The sequence below is a fragment of the Toxorhynchites rutilus genome, chromosome 1, assembly GCF_029784135.1.
Source record: "Toxorhynchites rutilus septentrionalis strain SRP chromosome 1, ASM2978413v1, whole genome shotgun sequence".
Classification (NCBI taxonomy): domain Eukaryota; kingdom Metazoa; phylum Arthropoda; class Insecta; order Diptera; family Culicidae; genus Toxorhynchites; species Toxorhynchites rutilus.
Genome location: NC_073744.1, coordinates 92156876 through 92177460, shown reverse-complemented (window position 1 = coordinate 92177460; position 20585 = coordinate 92156876). Strand labels below are relative to the sequence as shown.

Sequence of the window (20585 nt, the reverse complement as noted above, 5' to 3'; positions counted from 1 at the left end):
GGTAAACATGCTCCAGTTTATTTCTGTTGCTGATAGTTTCATTGTTGATTTTTTCTAATTCGTAGTTTTTATGGTGTTTCCAGTTGATTTTGAGATTGTGAAACTCTGTTTGGATGACGTTTGCTTCGCTTATTATCTCGGCATTCTTGAAACGTTGATTGTTAAACAATATCGTGCAGTTTCCAAATGAAATGAGGAAGTTTCCATTCAGGGTTCTATTATCTGGTCCACATGTCGTTTGTAGGATTTGGTTTTTTGCGTTAGAAATCAGGATCGAATTTTCCGTGATAAGTTTCTGGGTCGTCTTGTTTTGCATTACATAGCTACATGTAGCCTGTCTTCTGTGAATCAATGAAGCTACGCATTCATCGCGTAACTCGTTCAGGAATGATGATTTCTGGACAAAATCTTCGGGTTTTGTTGTTGTGTAAAGATTGTTGTTCCTTTTAATTATGTAGGTTGGATTCTGGTGTAAGATACGGTTGTTGTTTACCAATGGGTAAATTCTAATGATGTCTGATGTTGTATTTTCCAGCTGGGGAACATTAAGTATATATAAAAGTATATCGTCTCTCAGCGCCAATTTCGGGATTACAAATTGTAGAGCCTCATCCGGAAAATTTACTGCGACGCCTTGATCTTGCAACAGTGTCCTTATTGCGTTTATTTCTCTCAAAGATAGTATTTTGTTGCTAACAAGCGAGCTTTTTGATAAAGTTACTGCATCCTGGATACTGTCAAGAAGATGGCTGGGGGTCTCCGTAGCCACATTGGTTGCGCGTTCGCTTAGTAAGCGATCGATCGTGAGTTCAAAACTCAGGGCCCCCATTGACCATCTTTGTGTTGTTACAGAATAACTACGTCCACGCAACAATCATCAGCGATGGAGATCGATCCACGGTCGAAATAAGATCGATTCATCCATACAACTGCTCTGCTCTGCAGAAATATCGGGCTTCTGTTCTATAAATAACTCAACAATGGATCAACGACTGTCTCCGCTGTCCAGTCTTAACTGTGGATAATGGAAGAACAGATAGAAAACTCTTTCGCCTAAATGGCTACTGTGTAAATATGTACCATTTGCAATGGTATAGAAGGGAATACTCTAACGCCGAAAAATGGCAACTGTGTAATGTGCTAATTATAGATATGATAAATATGTGACATGTACACGATTAAAATTCGGCTCTGTTACAGCTAAAATGCTAATGAGTCTAAAATAAACAAAAAGGGATAAAAAAAAAAAAAGAAGATGGTTGATGTTATCAGACTTATCTCACTTCTTAACTAGGCGAACCTAGCCAGAATTTTCACCTGCCCCCGGGCTTCTGAATGCCAAAGGGGGACTAGGCTCTGCGGAATGCACGTATCTGCATGCTCGTGCTGTTTTAGTCCTGACCGAGGAATTGTCGGACAATCGCGCAGGTGCTAAGGATGACCGACTTTTGGATGCCGGCCAATTCCTTCTCCATGTTCAACACCTTTAGCGCTTCCAGAAGTGTCTTCGGGATAATTCCAGTTCCAGAGAGAACGACTGGAACAATTCTTGGGACCTCCCTTAGCCCCCACAGTTTCTTGAGCTCCACGGCCAATGGTCGGTACTTGCAGATTTTGCGACCGTGGGTCTCCTCCAGATTCTGGTTCAGTGGAATAGCGACATCGATGATGGTGACTTTGCGGTCGCTCTTGTCGTAAACCATTATATCTGGGCGGTTGTGGTGGATCGAGAGGTCGGTCAGAACAGTGCGATCCCAGTACAGCTTGAAACGGTCATTTTCCAGGACAGGTGCAGGCAGGTACCGGTAGTTTGGTACGTTGTCTTCCAGTAGAGCACATTGGAGCGCCAGTTGTCGATGAACAATACGGGCCACGTTGTTGTGGCGCTCGGTGTAGGCTGCGTTGGCCAAAACGGGACAGCCTCCCATAATGTGTTCTATGTTTTCACCTGGTTGATGGCACATCCGGCAAATGTCATCAACGTCTTGATGCCAGACGTACCGCCTGCAGTTTCTCGTCGGCATTATCCTGTCCTGGATGGCTATCATGTCGGCTTCTACTACTGAAGAGAGTTCACCACGCGTTAGCCACAGATTAGATGCGGCCTTGTCGACGTGTGGCCGGTCCAGTTGATGGGGGTGGGCACCATGCACTGCCTTCTGCTTCCAAGCTGCAATCTTCTCCTCCACTGTCTGCAGATTGCAGTTTAGTTGGTACTCCGCTTGCGCCAAGTGCAGAGCGCTGTATCCTCTGTCAGCGGCGCAGACAGCCCGGTATAGCGCGTTTTGGTTGGCGCGTTCTGCGAAGTACTCGCGCAGTTGTCGTACCTGGGCAACACACAGTGCAGAAATGTCGACGATTCCAAGTCCCCCTTCTTTGCGTGGTAGTGAAACTCTCTCCAGTGCCGATTGAGGATGGTGCATTCCGGCCTCTTTGAATGCTTTCCTCATCCTCCTCTCAAGGTCCTCTAGGTCAGTTTTGCTCCATTTGACTACACCAAAACTGAAGGTCAGTTGACTGGTTGATGTTATCGATGTTTAATATTGTTGTTATCGTTTCAATTTCGTCCAATATAAGTTTGTTTGTGAAAGAATTCTCCACGATTTTATTGATAGTGTTGGTAATTTGTGAAACTCTCTCGCTTATTTGAAAATGATTCTTGAGCTGTTCATTGTTTTGGTTGATCAGTTCGTTCATTGTACAATTAATTATTCTCAGATCCTCTGCATCAGGTGTTCCTGCGATGAATTTAAATACTGTGCCAATGATGTCCCAACGTCTGTTTCGAGGTTTTCTGGATTTCAATCCGTAGAACGTTGTGTACAGTTGCTGAACTTTGTACTTGATGATGTTTGCAAGTGAATTTGTATTGGTTAATCTTTGATATGAAGTGCTACTTAATGTATCAATCGTATTTTCGATTGTAGTTGAATTAATTGGATGGATGATCTTGATTATTCCTACATGGACCTTACATTCTCTCTCTTTTATTAATAACAGGGGGTTGTCTCGCAAGTTTTCGATCGCCAGATGATGTGCGTTGACTGTTACGAGAAACATCAAAATGTAGTACCACATTTTCTGGAAAGGCTATAACATTTGATAAATGTCAATATTTTTCTATATTAAGTGTCATCTATTGAAAAAATAATCAACTAACGTTTTCTTCTTCTTTTAATTTTACTTTTATGAATTTTAATGTTTCTATAGTCTGTGAATGTTTTCCTATAATTTCGCTTGACCTTTTGTTTTCTATATTTTGATTTTCGTTTAGATTTTATGCTTTGTGCTTTTTGGTAAACTATTTCATTTTCGTTTAGGAAAGGTTCTTCCTCTCTCTTTAAATTGTGTCTTTCTCTTGTTTTTTTTTTATATTGTTGAATTTTATTTATGACTTCGTCGAAAATCTGATTTCTTTTTTCTAAGATTCTATCTATGTTCAATGGGCGTTCATCGCCATCTTTGATACCAAAAAAGATCTCGATTGGTTTCAACTTCGTTGCTGAATGAATTGAAAAGTTAAAAAAAAAAAAAAAAAGTTAAGTGGAGATTCGGTCATTCTTATAGGAATGTCATTGTCAGAATCTGTGGAACATGCGGTTGATGCATCCGGTAACGATTCTGTTTCATTTGAATTTAACTCTTGAGTGACTCGAGATAACCCGTCGGCTACTACATTTTGTTTGCCGGAACGGTATTGAATCTCGTAGTCGAATTCTTCCAGACGCAGTTTCATGCGTATGAGTCTGTCGTTTGGAGTTTTTAAGTTGAGTGCGTATGTCAATGGTTTGTGGTCGGTATATAATGTGAACTTCCGACCGTATAAGTATGGCCTGAAATATTTACATGCCCAATCAATGGCGAGGAGTTCTTTTTCAATAGCTGAATATTTTTCTTCGGTTTTGCTTAGGGTGCGTGATGCGAAGGCAATGGGTTTGTCTTTACCGATAGGGCCTTGGGATAAAACTGCACCTAATGCATAATTCGATGCATCAATGGTAAGTATAAAGCGTTTGGAAAAGTCAGTGTATTGGAGGACATGGCTACTTGTTAAAATGTCCTTACAACGGTTGAAGGCTGAGATGAACTCACTTGTGTGTTTGATCTTCTCGCCCTTTCGAAGCTGTTGCGTAAGAGGTTTTGCAATTAATTTCAGGTTTAACAAGTGCTCTTGTAGGCTAGTTGCGAAGATAATTATATCATCCATGTAAACTAAGCATCGTGTTCCAATGTGCTTTCTAAGAATGTTATCCATTACCCTTTGAAAGGTAGCGGGTGCATTCTTCAAGCCGAAAGGCATCCGAATAAACTCGTAGTGTCCTCCATCAACACTAAATGCTGTTTTACGAATGTCTTTTGAGTCGATTTCGATTTGGTGGAATCCTGATGTTAAATCAAGGGTGGAAAAATACTGACATTTTCCCAGTTTATCTAGTATATCGGTGATATTTGGGATCGGGTATCGATCGTCCACCGTTTTGGTATTAAGCTTGCGATAATCAATCACCAATCTCCATTTCCGTTGTCCGGAAGCATCAAGCTTCTTAGGTACAATCCAGACGGGTGAATTATAAGGGTTATCTAAAGCTCGAATAATAGCTTGTTCTAGCATTTGGTTTACTTGCTACTGAACCTCCTCCTTCTGGCAAAATGGGTAGCGATAGGTTTTCGAATAGACGGGAAGTTTATCCACAGTGTTAATGTGATGTCGAGTAGCGTTTGTAAATGTTAGTTTTTCTCCATCGTTATAAAATACGTCTTGAAATTGGTGGAGAAGTTTGAAAAGCCTTTGCCTTTCTTCATTATTCAAATTTTCGTGTCGTATTTTGTTAAAAAGGTTCTTGTGCTCGTTTTGGGGCACGAGTGGATAGAAGGATGACTGCGTTTCGAAGTTATTAATTTCAACTTCTATTAGGTCACAAATATTTATTTGTTTATTGTCTGAATCGTAGTTGTGTATCATGACATAAGCCTTCTGATCATGATAGTGGTATAATCCAGCTAGTATACCAATCATAGGGGCTATTGCTACTTCATGTTCAATCAAGAAATCGCCGTTTGGTTTTGAGGTAGGAATGGTAACTACTTGTGTTTCATTAGCGATAAGTGTGATTGTGTCAGGAAATTTTTTGTGTAAGGGTATAGTAAAGCTTCCTATCTGTAATGAATTTGACGCGGTATCAATAATTGCATTTAATGACCGAAGGGTTTCAAAACCGATCAATCCATCGAAATAGTTATGAAATTTGAATAGAAAAAAATTTTGAGACGGAATATCCTCTGAAAATTTTGCAAATGGATTGAAAAGCGTAAATTCCTCGACGTCATGAGTTCCGTTGATATTTTTAATTTTATGTCTAGGGCCTCGATCTATTGCTGGTTTTGGGACTATATTTGGGGTGATATTGTTTTGATTTGCTCCCGTATCAATCAGTAATCGGAGCGGTTTCCGATTCTTAACACTTATCTCAAGAAACGGAAGAAAATTGTTTACTAGTTTCCTGTCTGGTGGTCGAAGGCTGAATGAAAATTTAATTCTTCCGTCATATCTGGTTCTATGTTTTCTGGAGTGTTCTCGTATTCATTTGTATTGATTGGCATCACAATTGTTTCGTAATTTTGTTCTGGAGCACAGTGCTCTTGCGAGTGCTCATTACGCTGTTCGTAATTTTTATATTGCGTAGTTTCGCAATTGTTTAATTGAGCTCCCCACTTTTGAAAAGGTACTTGTTGTTTGGGCTGTCCTGATGGATCAGATTTAATATATGGAATTGTTTGTTTTTGAAACTGGGGATTTGGATAGAATGACCTTTGGAATTGTGTGTTTTGAAAAGAAGGTTTCTGGTATTGTAGATTCTGAGAGGGTTGCCTTTTGAATGATGGTTGGGAAAAGTGGAGTGGAGCTGGGTATTTATTGTTTTGCCAAGTATTATACTGCGACATTGCTGGTCTTAAAGCTGTTTTTTGTGGTGCTACTACTGTTTTATTGTTCCTTTCCTTTTTTCGTTGAGCCGCGTTAAATTGTTCGGTAGCACTTTGACGTGCCTCGTTCAAATTTCCTGGACGCGACACTCTAACGTTCTCTTAACCCGTTTTACGGTTCTCTTAACCCGTCCACGAATGCATTAGTTATCATACATTCGTTATTTTCTGTCAGGGTTCTAGCGCAAATGCGCATTTCCTGATGCAACAATATTTTTGCAGTGATGTCGGCTAGTAGCACTCGACATTCATTATAAAATTCCTCTATAGTTTTTGAATTTTGTTGCAAATAATTTATTTTGGTGATTAAGGTGCTTAAGTCCCTTTTATCTCTAAAGTATTCTTTGAGTGTTTGTTTTATTTCAAGCCAATCGGTGGATGTGTGGTTCTGCACCAACACGTCATTGGCTTTATCAACGACTTTATCTCGAATAATGCTGTACCATAAGGGTAAAGCTTTATTCTGCTCTTCTGGCGTGGGACACAGTTTTTTAGCAAATTCGAGTTTGCTATCTACTGAATTGAGCCAGGATGAAAGGGTTTTAGGATCGCCGTTGTAGGAGGGGATCATTTTGATCGCGTCCGGTACTCGGGATCCATCAAATTTTGTTGCCATAATCATCCCTAATGAGCTAGTAGGGGGCGATTGGCCATTATTTCCGCTAGTTGAAGCAGTGATTGCCTCCAACCCGGCGATTTTTGTTCTCTGAAGTTCCAGTTGAGCTAGAAGCTCGTCAATCTTTTTCTGGATTTCGTCGGCCATTTTTCTTGTAATCATAAACTAATTGGTTGGCACTAATTACGTTTTTGCGCACTTATTCACGACCGGTATTCAATTTAGCTATAGTGAATCACTCTTTCTTCTCTTCTTACTCTTATTTATGGTCGGGATTCAAATTAGTTATGGGGGAAATCACCTTTTTGTTTCTTATCCTAGTGTTAGTTGGAATGAAATTATTATCTATAGCGGATAGCGTACCTCTGCCAGGTAGCCGGATAGAAAAGAGGGAAGCAAAAGATTTGTAAGAAAACCCTTTGGGTGACTCACCTCGAACCAACTGGTGTTCCGCCAGTGGTGCTTACGAGCGGGTGCGTCCAGGTAGGTTGCTCGCTCCGGGTGTGGCAATAAATCTCTCGTCCGACGTTGCTCCGTCCTGATCGCTGCGTTTGTTCACTTCACTCGCGGCGAAATTCTTCCGATTTGCACTGAGTCGCGAACCACACACTTCGATTTTCCGATGCGCGCACTGACACTTTTACCGATTATCGCTCTCCCCGGGCTTTCGACTGCGCCAGTTACATAACTTACGTTCGGGAGGTGATATATTTGAAATAAAAGAGATGTTGTTCTCTTGAAGCTAAAATACCCACTGATTTTTATTCATCATTACATTTTACTCCTAACTTCCTATTTCTACCTGTTTGTTCTATATTTCCCTATCGATCCTTCGATCCTTTTTATTGCTGCTATTATCGGCATTGTGTTGTGTTTTCCTGAATGTGAGATACTGCTAATGATCTAAATCGTTTATTGCTATTTCGGTCCATATTGTTCGTTGCTTATCTTTACTGTCTAACTACGGTGTGGCAAACATTGTCATTGTTTATTTAGGTTCGTTTCCTTATTTTCTAAAAGTTCGAGAGCAACTGCTTGTTGTTGTTGTATCTGTTGTAGGGCTCTGAGTTGTTCGAGCGGGCACTGCTTATCTTCAGATAAATTTGGAGTCGTGTTCATCCCAGGGTTGACACTTCGGGGGTTAAGGTTGGTCTCGTTGTTAACTTATATATATATATATATATATATATATATATATATATATATATATATATATATATATATATATATATATATATATATATATATATATATATATATATATATATATATATATATATATATATATATATATATATATATATATATATATATATATATATATATATATATATATATATATACATCGGAAGAAGGGCACTGCTAAAGAAAAAGGGTTTTTTTTCCTAACAACAATGTTGTATGGGCTATTCATATATTTTTTGCGAATTTTGAAAAAAAAATGTTTTTAAGAAAAATGAATTTCGAATATTGAAATGTTTCGTGTCAGTGTAACTTGAGCAGTTTCCTGATGAGAAAACAGGAAGTGGGTTATATCTGTGGTATAACCGCAATGTTGACGTAGAATTATCGTTGATTTAGTGATCATTTGTTTGAAGTTGAATCTTAATTCATTCTGAATGAATGAATAAATGAATATTTGGGGGATTGTGGGGGAAACCGAGAGCGTTACGTTGGAGACACAAGGTTTTTTGCATATAATATTGGATACGAAAATATTCTACTGATGGGAAAGAATAATCTTCAGAGACTTTCCTGCTATTGCACTTGATTGAAAAATCACAAAACAAAATGTATTTGGTCGCATTATTATATGAATAGAAAACATTAAAATAAACTCTTTCGCTTGAATGTAGTTTTCAATACCAAGGGGAACTGGCAGATTATTTTTCAGCAACGATCTCTTCTTTTCGGATTCTTCTTGATAACCAGCAAACGAAAAAAGTTACGCGGGTGGATGTGTGTGTGGCGACTGCTCCGATGCCTCAAGCGGAACCGCTTTTCGATGCTGGTACTCTCTTGGTCGCCTTTTTTTCTCCTCCTGATGGATCGGCTTTTCTGCGCTCCCTCACAGCTCGAAACAACCCGAATGCGTTTCAGGTCAGGTCAGGTCAGGTTATGAATCACTCGATTCCTCGCTGTCCAACAACGATGTTGTCCAGTCGATCGCGAAAAATGAATGCGTCACCACCAGAATATCGCTAAAGTAAGCTTTTTGTCCGTGATTGAATCGAGAAAAGGTTCACGATGGCAATTTGGAAGGTAAACTGGAGGCGAATGAGCAACAATTGATTGAAAATTATATGATTAAAAATCAGTTGTTTAGGAGCTATAAACGCTCAAAATCTCGGTCTCCAGCGTAACGCTTTCGTTTTCGAAACTTTGATTTTACACCCCGGTATAGAAATGTAAGACGTAGTTCTACGTCAAAAAAGGGCACGATGTTGGGTTGCTTTGTTTTTGTTCATGGCAGAATGTTATCAAATACTTTTGTTTTGGTTAATGTCACGACGCTTTTCGTGCCAATAATATAAATAAGAAAGTGGCTCATGTTGTTTGTAATCTATGGAGATGTTATATACGATAATCGTGGTGTTATCGTTCAACATATCGAACAAAGTCTTTTGCGGTAGGAATTTGAGGATATCGTATGCACCATATTCCAATATAAAGAACCATGGAATATGGTGTATGCGATTTATTAAATATCCTCAAATTCCTACCAGAAAAGACTTTGTTCGATATGTTGAACGATTCGGCTAGCAAAAATTAACTTAAAAACATAAATTAGGACACACTCGTTGTCCTATAAGAAGTTTAGGCGTCGTGCGAAATTACATAACGCGGGTGGATGGGTTCGAGGTTGCGTTACTTAATGTGACATGGAGGGAGAGGGTGGCCAAGTAGCCATAATCGTTACGTATCGAGATTCCGAGTCCTACTCTTAATTAGCTGACCCGGTAAACTTCGTCCCTAAAAAATGGATTCTTTGTTATCAATACCTTCAAACATTCACGTTTTCTTACTAAGCGAATGTTCATGGGTGCAATTATAAAACATATCAGCTATCCCATGCCAAACCGATATAGTAGATTTCGCGAAAAGTGGTAGTTTTGATGTTTATCGCAAAACATTAGACCCGCATTTTTTATTTTTTTTTATTAAGGTTCCCATTTCCATTTTAGGGCGGTCCAAAAATCAACTTTTTCCCCTTCATCTAAAAATGACATTTTTCAAAAATTCATAACTTTGGAACTACTAGAGCGATTCAGATGATCAACATATCAAATTAAAGCCAATTAGCTAATATTTTTCTGCAAAAAATTTGATTTTGCTTCGTATTCATCCGATGGGTTGGTAAATGACTGGACTAAGTGTATCATCGGTACTTCGCGTATCTGCAGGACTAAAATAGACCCCATTCGTGGTCCTTAGCTTTCTGTCTAGTAACTATCCCTACATCCCCGTGGTGCCGGCTGGGGTACGAGTAACCATAGTGAAGATCGGGTAACCAACCAATCCCGGTGGGATCTTGCTCGTATGCTGACAGGGAAGGGGGCCTATCTGAGCGTCTGTTCACCATGGAGGTGCGGCTCAAAACAGCGTCAGATCCCCATGTAAGGGGCGGCTGATCACTGTCTTCGTGCCAGTGGGATCTCTAAAAAGAGCTGTGCACGCCGGTCCTCCGGCGAGACAGGGAGTTGGTGTAGGCTCTGCAAGCCATCCGTAAAAATTAAACGCACAGGAAAATTCACAAAGAAATTCGAGACAGGACAATCGGAATAGACCCACGCAAAGAACACGGACTAGAGATTGGAAACTCGGAACATGGAACTGCAAGTCTCTCAATTTTCTTGCGAGTGCCCGAACTCTTTTGGAAATATTGAAAGCCCGCAATTTCAACATCGTAGCGCTGGAAAGGTTCGATGGAGAGCTGCGACAACACACGTCTACGTTTCTACGTGAATGTCAAATCATTATTATAAACAAACAGACAAAAGTGTAGAAACACGTTTTTCATTAACACATTCCCGCCGGCGCGTACCACCGGTGGCTCGCACTAGAATACCTTATCATTATTGTGTTATTGTGTAGCATGTAACAACAAAAGGATGCCACTGGGGGAAAAGCATTCTGCAAGATCATATTTGAACAAACGAAAGGGAATTATTCAGAAAAATGTTCAATTGGCAAACACTGCCTGGAATACACTGCGTTTTATAACTATAGAAACACTTTTTTTCTGAGTTTCCAGAGATATATCTGAGATTCCAGAGATATGTAAGGAGTCGTTTGAATTGAAGTATATAGTGTAAAATACAATAACTGTTTTCATTTATAAGATTGGCTATTAGTTATGAACCAACGAAAATGGCCCAAGACTTATCGACTTCGCTGCCTCCAAGAATATGGCCATACGTAGCACTTTCTTCCAGCACTGCCTCCAATACCGTTACACCTGGAGATCACCATAGCAAACAGAAATACAAATTAATCACGTTTTGACGTGGTCAATTTGTATTTCTACTCGGATATCATCGACGTCAGAACCTGTCGTGGCGCTAACATCGATTCAGACCATTACCTGGTGATGGTCAAACTGCGTTCTAAACTGTCAGTCGTCAATAACACAAGACACCAGTGCCCACCACGGTACCACCTACAACGACTACGGGAGCAGAACGTTGCTGCAACATACTCGCAGCGTCTTGAAGCGAACCGATGAAATTTGAGTGGCCTTGTAAAAGCAACTGAAGATGTTTGATACATGATTAATTTTTGTTTTCGTTAGAATGACACGAGATCTTTTATGATCACTCCATACGCAGAATAGAAACTGAGGGCGCCATTTCACGATGAAAACGAAATAAAGGCTATATAACCTTACATAAAATTCATTCCGTTTTTATCGTGATGTGGCAATTTTTCGTGACTGTTCCATGCGAATCAGAACAGAAATCGAAGCTATTGGATTGCATCACGGGCACACCAAGTTGATTGCGTAAATGGGTCCGAATATTCCTTCGCTCGGACGCATTTACACGCAAACAATTTTTCATGACTGTTCCATGCGAAAGCAGAAGAGAAACTGATGCGAGTGGAAGTACTCACGCCTTGCGTGTGTCCACTATGGTTTCCCAAACACTAATGCAAGCGAGCAAAACAAATCACAGCTTGCATATATTCGCTATGACGGTTTCTCCAGGTGCTTAGATTTTGCGTCCGTGTTCGGGAACAAATTGCGATCACCAATCATACTCAATTAGCTAGATTGTTATGATTTCAATAGCTTGCTTTCAAAGCAAATTTTTAAGCTATTAAAACAATTTTTTGGACCAATAAGTAACAATCATATAATTCGTTAACATTTTATCTTACGGATGAAGTGATTATTATTCCATTCGGCCGGTAAAGAGGTATTACGGTCAAAACCTTGCAGTCCAGCGTCACTCTCTCGTTTTCGAAACTTTGAACTTACACCCCGGTACAGAAATGGAAGACGTAATCCTACGTCCAAAGCGCCGCCTGGAAGAGAGAGAGTGTGGGGAGATGGAGCTGCTTTATCGTTCTCGAGAATCACGGAAGTTCTTCAAGAAACTAAACGCCTCGCATAAAAGCTTTGTGCCGCGGGCCGAAATGTGCAGCAACAAGGAAGGAGGCATCTCGACGAACGAACGCGAGGTGATCGAAAGGTGGAGGCAGCACTACGACGAACACCTGAACAGCGTGCAGACAGGAGACCAAGACGGCGTTGAGAAGGACTACACTGATGCAGTGAACAGCGACGACATACCACTTGTAGAATGTATGCACCGGTTGATAGTCAGGATCTGGAATACAGAACAACTACCGGAGGAGTGGAAGGACGGGGTAATTTGCCCCATATATAAAAAAGGTGACAAGCTGGATTGTGGTAACTATCGTGCCATCACAATCCTGAATGGTGCCTACAAAATTCTGTCTCAGATCCTCTTCCGCCATCAATCGCTAATAGTAAGTAGATTTGTGGGAAGTTATATCAGGCCGGATTCATGCCCGGATGCTCGACGACGGACCGCTGCGGCAGATCCTCCAAAAGTGCCGCGAGTATCAGGCGAGTATCTACGCACCACATCTTTGTTGACTTAAAGGCCGCATATGATATAATCGACCGACGACAGCTATGGAGGATCATGGACGAACACGGCATTCCCCGAAAGCTGACAAGACTGATTCAGGCAACGATGAACGGCGTGCAGTACAGTGTGCGGATTTCAGGCAGTCTACTCGAATCGTTTGAGACTCACAAAGGATTTCGACAAGGCGATGGACTGTCCTGTCGACCTTTCAACGTGGCACTGGAAGGCATTATACGGAGAGCGGACTTCAACATGCGGGGTATGATTTTCAACAAGTCTAGCCAGTTTATCGGCTTCGCCGAGGATGTGGACAGAATCGGAAGAACACACTCCGACCCCGTACGAAATGTACCATGCACAAATCCCTAATTCGACCGGTTGCTCTCTATGGGCACGAAACATGGACGATGCTTGAGTGTTTTCGAACGTCGAGTGCTCAGAATAATATACGGTGGTGTACAGGGAAACGGAGTATGGATAAGAGAATGAACTGGCGCAACTCTACGGCGAAACCAGCATCCAGAAAGTCGCCAAGACTGGACGAGTGCGATGGGCAGGGCATGTTGTAAGATTGCCGGACAGCAGCCCTGCAAAGATGGTGTTCGAATCGAATCCGGTAGGAAGAAGAAGGAAAGGAGCCCAGCGAGTGAGGTGGTTGGACCAGGTGGAGCAGGACTTGGCAAGAATCGATGCAGCCGGGAGTCGGAGAACTGTGAATTGTGAATTGTGAATCAGATCTAATCTCTGAATGGGATGTTGAATCATTGTAAATAAATAAGCACAATGAAAATGGGCACCTTAATAAAAAAAACGGGTCTAATGTTTTGCAATAAACATCAAAACTACCACTTTTCGTGAAAATCTGAGAACCATGGTATGACATGGAATGGGAATTCAATTTTCCGAATTTTCCTATTTTCCTTCATAGTTTTCCGAAAATTTTCATCTGTCATGTTTCGTTGGAATATTGTTGGTTGAAATAGGTGTGATATTTTTATGGAATTTTCCTGATGTCATAACATCATAGGAACATTTATTGTACTATTAAATCCATACATTCCAATTTTGGTTCCATTTGATTGATGATTCCTCGAGGTATGCAGAAAGTTGTGTTTCGTTTGTATGGCAGCCCCCCACAAGAATACTCTCCATTGCATCAATATGTTTTTTCAAAAATTGCAGGATCACTGCTTAGACAGCAGATATTGTCCAATTTTCCTTAAAGAACAAAATATAATAAGACAAATTGGAGCGCCAATGTTTCCTTTTGGGGTTGTCTTGAAATTATATTCACTAAGATCGCAGTACATCTCTAACATTCCTGAATTTCCAGGATTTCACGGCTTTTTGGCCCTTATAACCTGACAATATTACCATTAGTAACATATTGTTAGTCACAACTGAAAGAACAAAACAAAGAAAAACAGCAAATGAAGTGTTATGTGCGAAACAAGAATGAATCTTAAATTGACATTTGGCATAGGAATCTCAACCCAGTACTAACAAAATTGGCGCAAGAAAGGTAAATACTATTTTGTGCAAGTTTGTTGTGAGTTCAATTTAGTGAATTTGATTCTTATCTTTGTATGTTTTGTACCTTGTCTTAACCTAGGTCGAGGGGCTCGAGCAAATGCTGTCTAATTAATTATAAACCAATTACGCTCGGTTCATCGTACGGAACGGGTTTCATTAATTATATATTTCTCCGATGCTCACCCGTTGTTAATAATAAGAACATGCTTGATCCTTAAATAGCACAAATAAATGAGAAACATGGAAACCGAAAGGTGCTTTGATAGGATCTTAATCACTAACAAAAAGCTCTGCTCATGTTTATTTTATTTTATTGAGCACAAAAAAGACGAAACACGATAATACATGTGGCTCAATGGCATGACCTTGTGCAAAAATTTAAGACTTACATCTGGAAACAGAGAATTCTTTATATACTGGTATAAACTAAGTATGATGAATTATGAATGATAACATATTAACATTCATAGTGACAAAATAGATACATTCATGCGGGTCATTATCCATTCGAGTTTTTGGTTGAGGATAATGATTAGTATTGAATTATTTTGATTAATTTCTAGAAAAAGATTTCTTCATGATTTCGATACTAGCTTAAAAGACATGCGATGCAATTTATTGTTTCGAGTTGAAACAAGTTGCTTTTTGAATGAGAGAAACCTGTTCTTCTTTGAATCTATTTTGGGCACAATAACACATTCTATGGACACGCATTTATAGACGAACGAAACATATTATAATTAGCTCCTACGTCAACGAGTCTGATGAAATTATTGCAGAAAAAACTGATGGATGAAGATCAATGTCTCATGATTGTATTCTCATATATATAACTCAAACGCTCAAACGAATATGTTTATTTTCGAAACACTAACTCCCAATTACTGGAAGTATGTATTCAAGTGTCAATTTTCAATCTTCTCGTGCTTAGGAAAATAGTGCGGTGTCTGATCCAGCAACTGAATTTTACGTTTTAGTCCAGCAGTTTTTTAGGTTTACGTCCAGCAACAGAGTTTTACGTTTTAGGTAAACAATGGCACTCGAAATGTTGGCAATATACGAGTATCCCTAACATCGATTGAATCCTCCATAGTTTCAGAACTCACTCGCGAATAATAATAATCTCAATGTTATAAAACTGATTCATACGTATCTACATCGCAATGGAAAGCGTGTTAAAATAACAACATGATAGCGCATAGTGCGGTTCTAACACGAGAAATAGTTTCCTCTAGTTGTTTTAAATTTTTATCGACTGTTTGGTTTAGACAAGCAGAAATTGAATTGAGCTCACATACAAGAAAAAAGTTATTCGATGTATGGTGGAGTGGATTCGATTGAATCCGTTTTTGGTAGCTTTTCGAGCATTCAAGTAATTTAAATCTTACAGCTTTTAGTGTAATTATAAGTATCATCCACTACGTGGTTCGGAAGTTTAGCGAAAAACCAGTCGGAATGTTCGGAAAAGTCATCGAAATTTTCTCCAACTTACGTGGTGAAGATTGCAACGATGTTGTGAACAGTATACTTGAAAAATGAGCCTTTTATGTGTCATTCATGTGTTGTTTTTCATTTTACCGAACCACGAAATTGATAACTCCATATGTCAAACAGCTGTATCATTAGAGAACTCTTGTTCTAGCTCATTGATTATTGTAAATAAATTAACCATAGTATAGAATAACAATCTAACGATCGTTCCTCTGTTCCACCATAGGGCTGCTGTTATACTTCGCGTTCAAGCGGACGACGCACTGCGACCTTCAACCATGACTGCAAATCATATCATTCAGGTGCCAAGATTGAAAATGACACGCGTTCATATACCGTTCACTTTTCGTCTCTTAGACGCAGGAAACGACTCTTTTGAAGGTAGGTGTTTGATGTTATTTAAGTTATTCAAAAGCGATCATTTTGTGATGACAACTCATTGAAATAGTTATGGTTTAATATAGAAACGGATGTAGAAGAGCCGAATACCGGGGTACATGTTGTAATTCTCTATTTACTAGATAGAGACAAAGACAAGTGGCGACACTAATAGGAACTTCAAGTTATAAGCGGTATATATACTGACTTAGTATTGCTACGTGATCTTCCTCACGTTTCGTCGTGTGACAACTGTAATTATATCATGGAAATATCACATTATCGATTCAACTGATTATTTGTCCACATCAGATCTATTTTACACGCAATTACTAATTTTTGATCTAATTTTTTGCGTTAAATATGTTATTACAATAAATTCGAAATTAATTTTCTACTGCATAAAATCAATATATCGTCGAGTAGAGCTACTTTTGACACTTTTTTTCAGATTTTATTCTTCACTTTGAGGTGATGGACCTCAAATATGTTTACAAATATTTACCGTAGATATTGTATGTTTATATTTATATTGTAATCGTTGGTGGACCTTTATTTTGGCGAGCTTAACCAGGTGACTTTCGCGCTACTCTTCATAGAAACATGTTGGAGCAATCTGCCTCTCAGCATTACACGGTAACCTACATTTTTAACGCCCTCCATGTTCTGAGCAAGTGCAATGGAAGAACGTACTCGTTCGTATTTTTGACTGTACTTGTCAGTATGTGGAAATTATGCATCTTTGGGATAATGGAGGGCGACAAAGGTCGTCGCATTCAAATGAATTACCAGATCACGTAATAACGGTTGACCTGGCTGTGGATCTTCTAACACAGAAATTTCATCTGCATACCCACTCTACTGCCCATGTTTGTAGGTCGCATAACTGACGTAGTTCCACACAGATTTCTATACATTGTTCTGAAATTAACGCGAGGAACTATCACATACATATCTCCTGGCAACAAATTCAGAGCACCCCTTTTCAGAATGTTATGAAATTTTACTCAAATCTCTTTGTTTTTATTCGACAACCACTGAAACTACCAACGGAGACTTTTTGACTATTATTGCAAATGTGAATACTAATACTACAGATAAAGCAAACTGGTGCTTACGTCATGCTATGCGATTAAATGTTCATTGAAGCGATTGATTGTTCGCATAAATTGCCGTAACTCTGCACTCATCTGTACAGTGGTTATAGCTAGAACGGGACGAAAAATGCGGTTCAAACTTGTACGCAGGCTTCGAGAGTGATGTGCGATGTTAGGTACAGGCTTTATTCCTCGCTGTGTGTATTCATTTGGTGCAGCAAAAATTTACATGTCGAAAGAGTTTTTCAGTTTCTTTTAGCAAAATTACATTTCCAACGCTTCTACAAACAACGTTCCAAAGAAAACTCAGAACGGCAACAGAAAATCCGGAACGAATCGGATTCAATTTTATAATAATGCCCTGGATCCAGTCGGCCGCAAAAGTTGCGTGGTACAGCAATATAAGGTTAATACGAGCGAGCGAAACAAAATACAAATAAGCTTTTCGCATACCTTGCCACATACACGGCCCAGACCGAGATAGATATTGTTCTCCTTCATGCGCTCCTTTTGTACTCTTAGAAAACACTTTCCACCTTCATTATAAAATCAGGTGCAATATTATCACGTATTTGCTGAACAACTGCTGAAGTGTCATTAGCCATGTAGATAGCGTGGTCGTGTAAAATATCTTTACATTCCAGCCGGCATTGGTTCGATCCCCATTGACGTCGTATGGACTTTTTTTTGCACTTTTTTTTCCCAAATGAAAAGAGACAAGAAAACAGAAAGAGATGTCTGTTCGCATACATACAAACCATTTTTAAGCTTTTGAAATAGCTCATTATTTGCGCATTTGACTCTCATGCACAGGAAATGGCATCTTTTCTGCCAAAGATGAAATGTTTTCTGCCAACGCTAGTTTGGGTGTAGCATCGGAGGTAAAAACATTTCAGTTTCTGCCGCTGAATACCAGTCAGACATTGTTTGATCCACACCTCCATGGTAAACACACGCTCGGTGTAGTTTTGCCAAACATTTTGCGCCATCCTGAGTACACCATGCGGAGGCGAACTACCTCACAATCACTTTAAGCAAGCTCAATAAAATTCCAAAGTTTACGTAAAAAGGATGAATTTCCCCTAATCTAATATAATATAATTGTCAGGAACTTAGCACACAATAGGATGTCACTAACTCGCTTTTTTTCTCGTATTTATTGCAGAAGTTCGATTAGCAGTTTCTAGTCAAGTGAAGTATACGTTCCAGGCATTTTGGGCAGTTTCTATACGTGAGATGCATATATCTCTATGGCGAACATGGAGTGTCTTACAAGAACAAACGAGATCATCAACTATAGTGAACGCGATGCACTGTCAACGATTAGCTACCAATGTGAGGTTAGATTTATTAACGTGGTATTGTTTGATAAGAACATAAGTTTTTTTTTTGTAGCTTGTTCATATACCTAGTATAGCCATGAGTTCTATCAGTGAAATTACAATAGGTGACACTGCTACATGACTGCAGTGTTACTTCTTTTTTTTTCGCTCCTCTTTTCTTCACTCTCATCAAGTTTGGTGATCGCATCAACGATGACATTCGGTCTGTACAAGAAGCGTGTGGCAACTGTCACGCTTTTTGAGTGTGGGAAAATGATGAAACAGATCTACGAGTTGCTCAAACCAGTTTCTTATTCCGTAAACTGCAACGATTCAAAGAAACAAGTGATGTGATTATACGATAGACCTAGAGAGGAATGTCCGAGGTCGGTAAAAGTCAAGCGCTCTTTGTTCATTTTTGTCCCAGGAGCACTAGCCGAGTTTCTGTCAACATACGTCGTCGATGGAATGGCTTTGAAATATAAGCCACTCTCGTCAGCGTTGAAAATTTTAAACGGTTGCAAATTAAGGCTCCGTGTTTCCATAGAAAACTCTTCAACATATTGGGTTGGGTAAAAAGAAATGTCGTATATTGTCAATATATGGCAAAACTTAAACATATCTTGTGTTGTACTTTTTACTACCTGCGAGGTGAAACTGCAACGAAGGCACCGGAAAAAATCGTGTAGTTTATGGAACCGATACTGTAACGATTCGCACAGTACAGCGTTGGTTTGATCGATTTCGTTCTGGTGTAGTGGTTACACCCCGTACTGGTAGGCCAATCGTCGTGGAAACCGATAAAATCGTTGAAATCATCCAAGTAGACCGGCATGTGAGCACTCGCTCGATTGGTCAGGAACTGGGTATAGACCATAAAACCGTTTGAAACCATTTGCAGAAAATTGGATTCCAAATAAATCTAGATGTATGGGTGCCACACGAGTTGACGCAAAAAAATCTTTTAGACCGAATCAACGCCTGCGATGCACTGCTGAAACGGAACGAACTCGACCCAGTTTTGAAGAAGATGGTGACTGTTGATGAAAAGTGGATCGCGTACGACAACCTAAAGCAAAAAAAGTCGTATTTGAAGCGCGTTGAGCCGGCCCAAACCATCGCCAAGCCCGGATTGACGGCCAGGAAGGTTTTGCTGTGTGTTTGGTGGGATTGGAAGGGAATCATCCACTATGAGCTGCTCAACTATGGCCAGACCCTCAACTCGGTTCTCTACTGTGAGCAACTTGACCGTTTGAAGCAGGCGATTGACCAGAAGCGGCCAGAAATGATCAATAGGAATGGTGTTGTTTTCCACCAGGACAACGTGCAGCAACCAAAAACTAGACGGGTTTTGTATACCCAAAATTATCAATAGGCTCGAGCCTAAATAAATAGATCTCTCTTGCACGATCCATATTGAGGATTGTGTTAGTCATTAATAGATAGGTCTGGTTAATCCTGAATAAACAAAAAACATCTTTATCGCACGATCCTTATTGAGGATCGTGTGAGTCAGTTTTATGATAAGGCCGGTCGATGCCGGGCCTAAATAAATACATCCCTCCCGCATGATCCTTGTTTGTGGATCGTGTGATTCATAGGTCTAGTTTTAAGATAGGAATTTCTGTTTATGTTTTGGTGTTACGATAGCGGGGAGCTTATCGTAAGTTCGTTTTGTTCATTATAAACAAAGTAGGTTTCGTTAAGATGAATCAGAAAAATAAAAGGGAGTCGGTAGTTAGACGCGAAAGAGGACGGTCGTTGTCCCTCGTAATAGAACATAAAGAAATCCATCTGCCTAGACCGCTAGGCAACGCCTCTCATTGTGGTGACAGCGGTAAAGCTGAAAAGTTGGACGTCATTTTCTGACTGATGAGTCGCAGTGTGTGGAGTGCGGGAAAAGGAACTGGGTCTCGCTGCGCGTGCCAGAAGTGAAGCCGTGAAGAAGAAGAAAAATTGCTCCGTGCAAAAGAAGACTAGGGATAAAATACGCGATTCTCTCTTTTTGTATTATTTTTTTATGATTTTCCACCCAAAAAAACAGTAG

At 39.8% G+C, this 20585-nt stretch overlaps 1 protein-coding gene across 1 annotated transcript in view; it reads left to right on the top strand.

Annotated features, from left to right (window-relative positions):
- LOC129761184 (uncharacterized) overlaps positions 1-20585 on the top strand; it is a 50298-nt gene that overhangs the window by 19344 nt on the left and 10369 nt on the right. Inside the window, exons 3-4 of the mRNA XM_055758899.1 lie at positions 15968-16122; positions 18382-18579. Of these exons, the coding sequence (XP_055614874.1) occupies positions 15968-16122; positions 18382-18579 (353 nt within the window). The remainder of the gene's footprint in view (positions 1-15967; positions 16123-18381; positions 18580-20585) is intronic.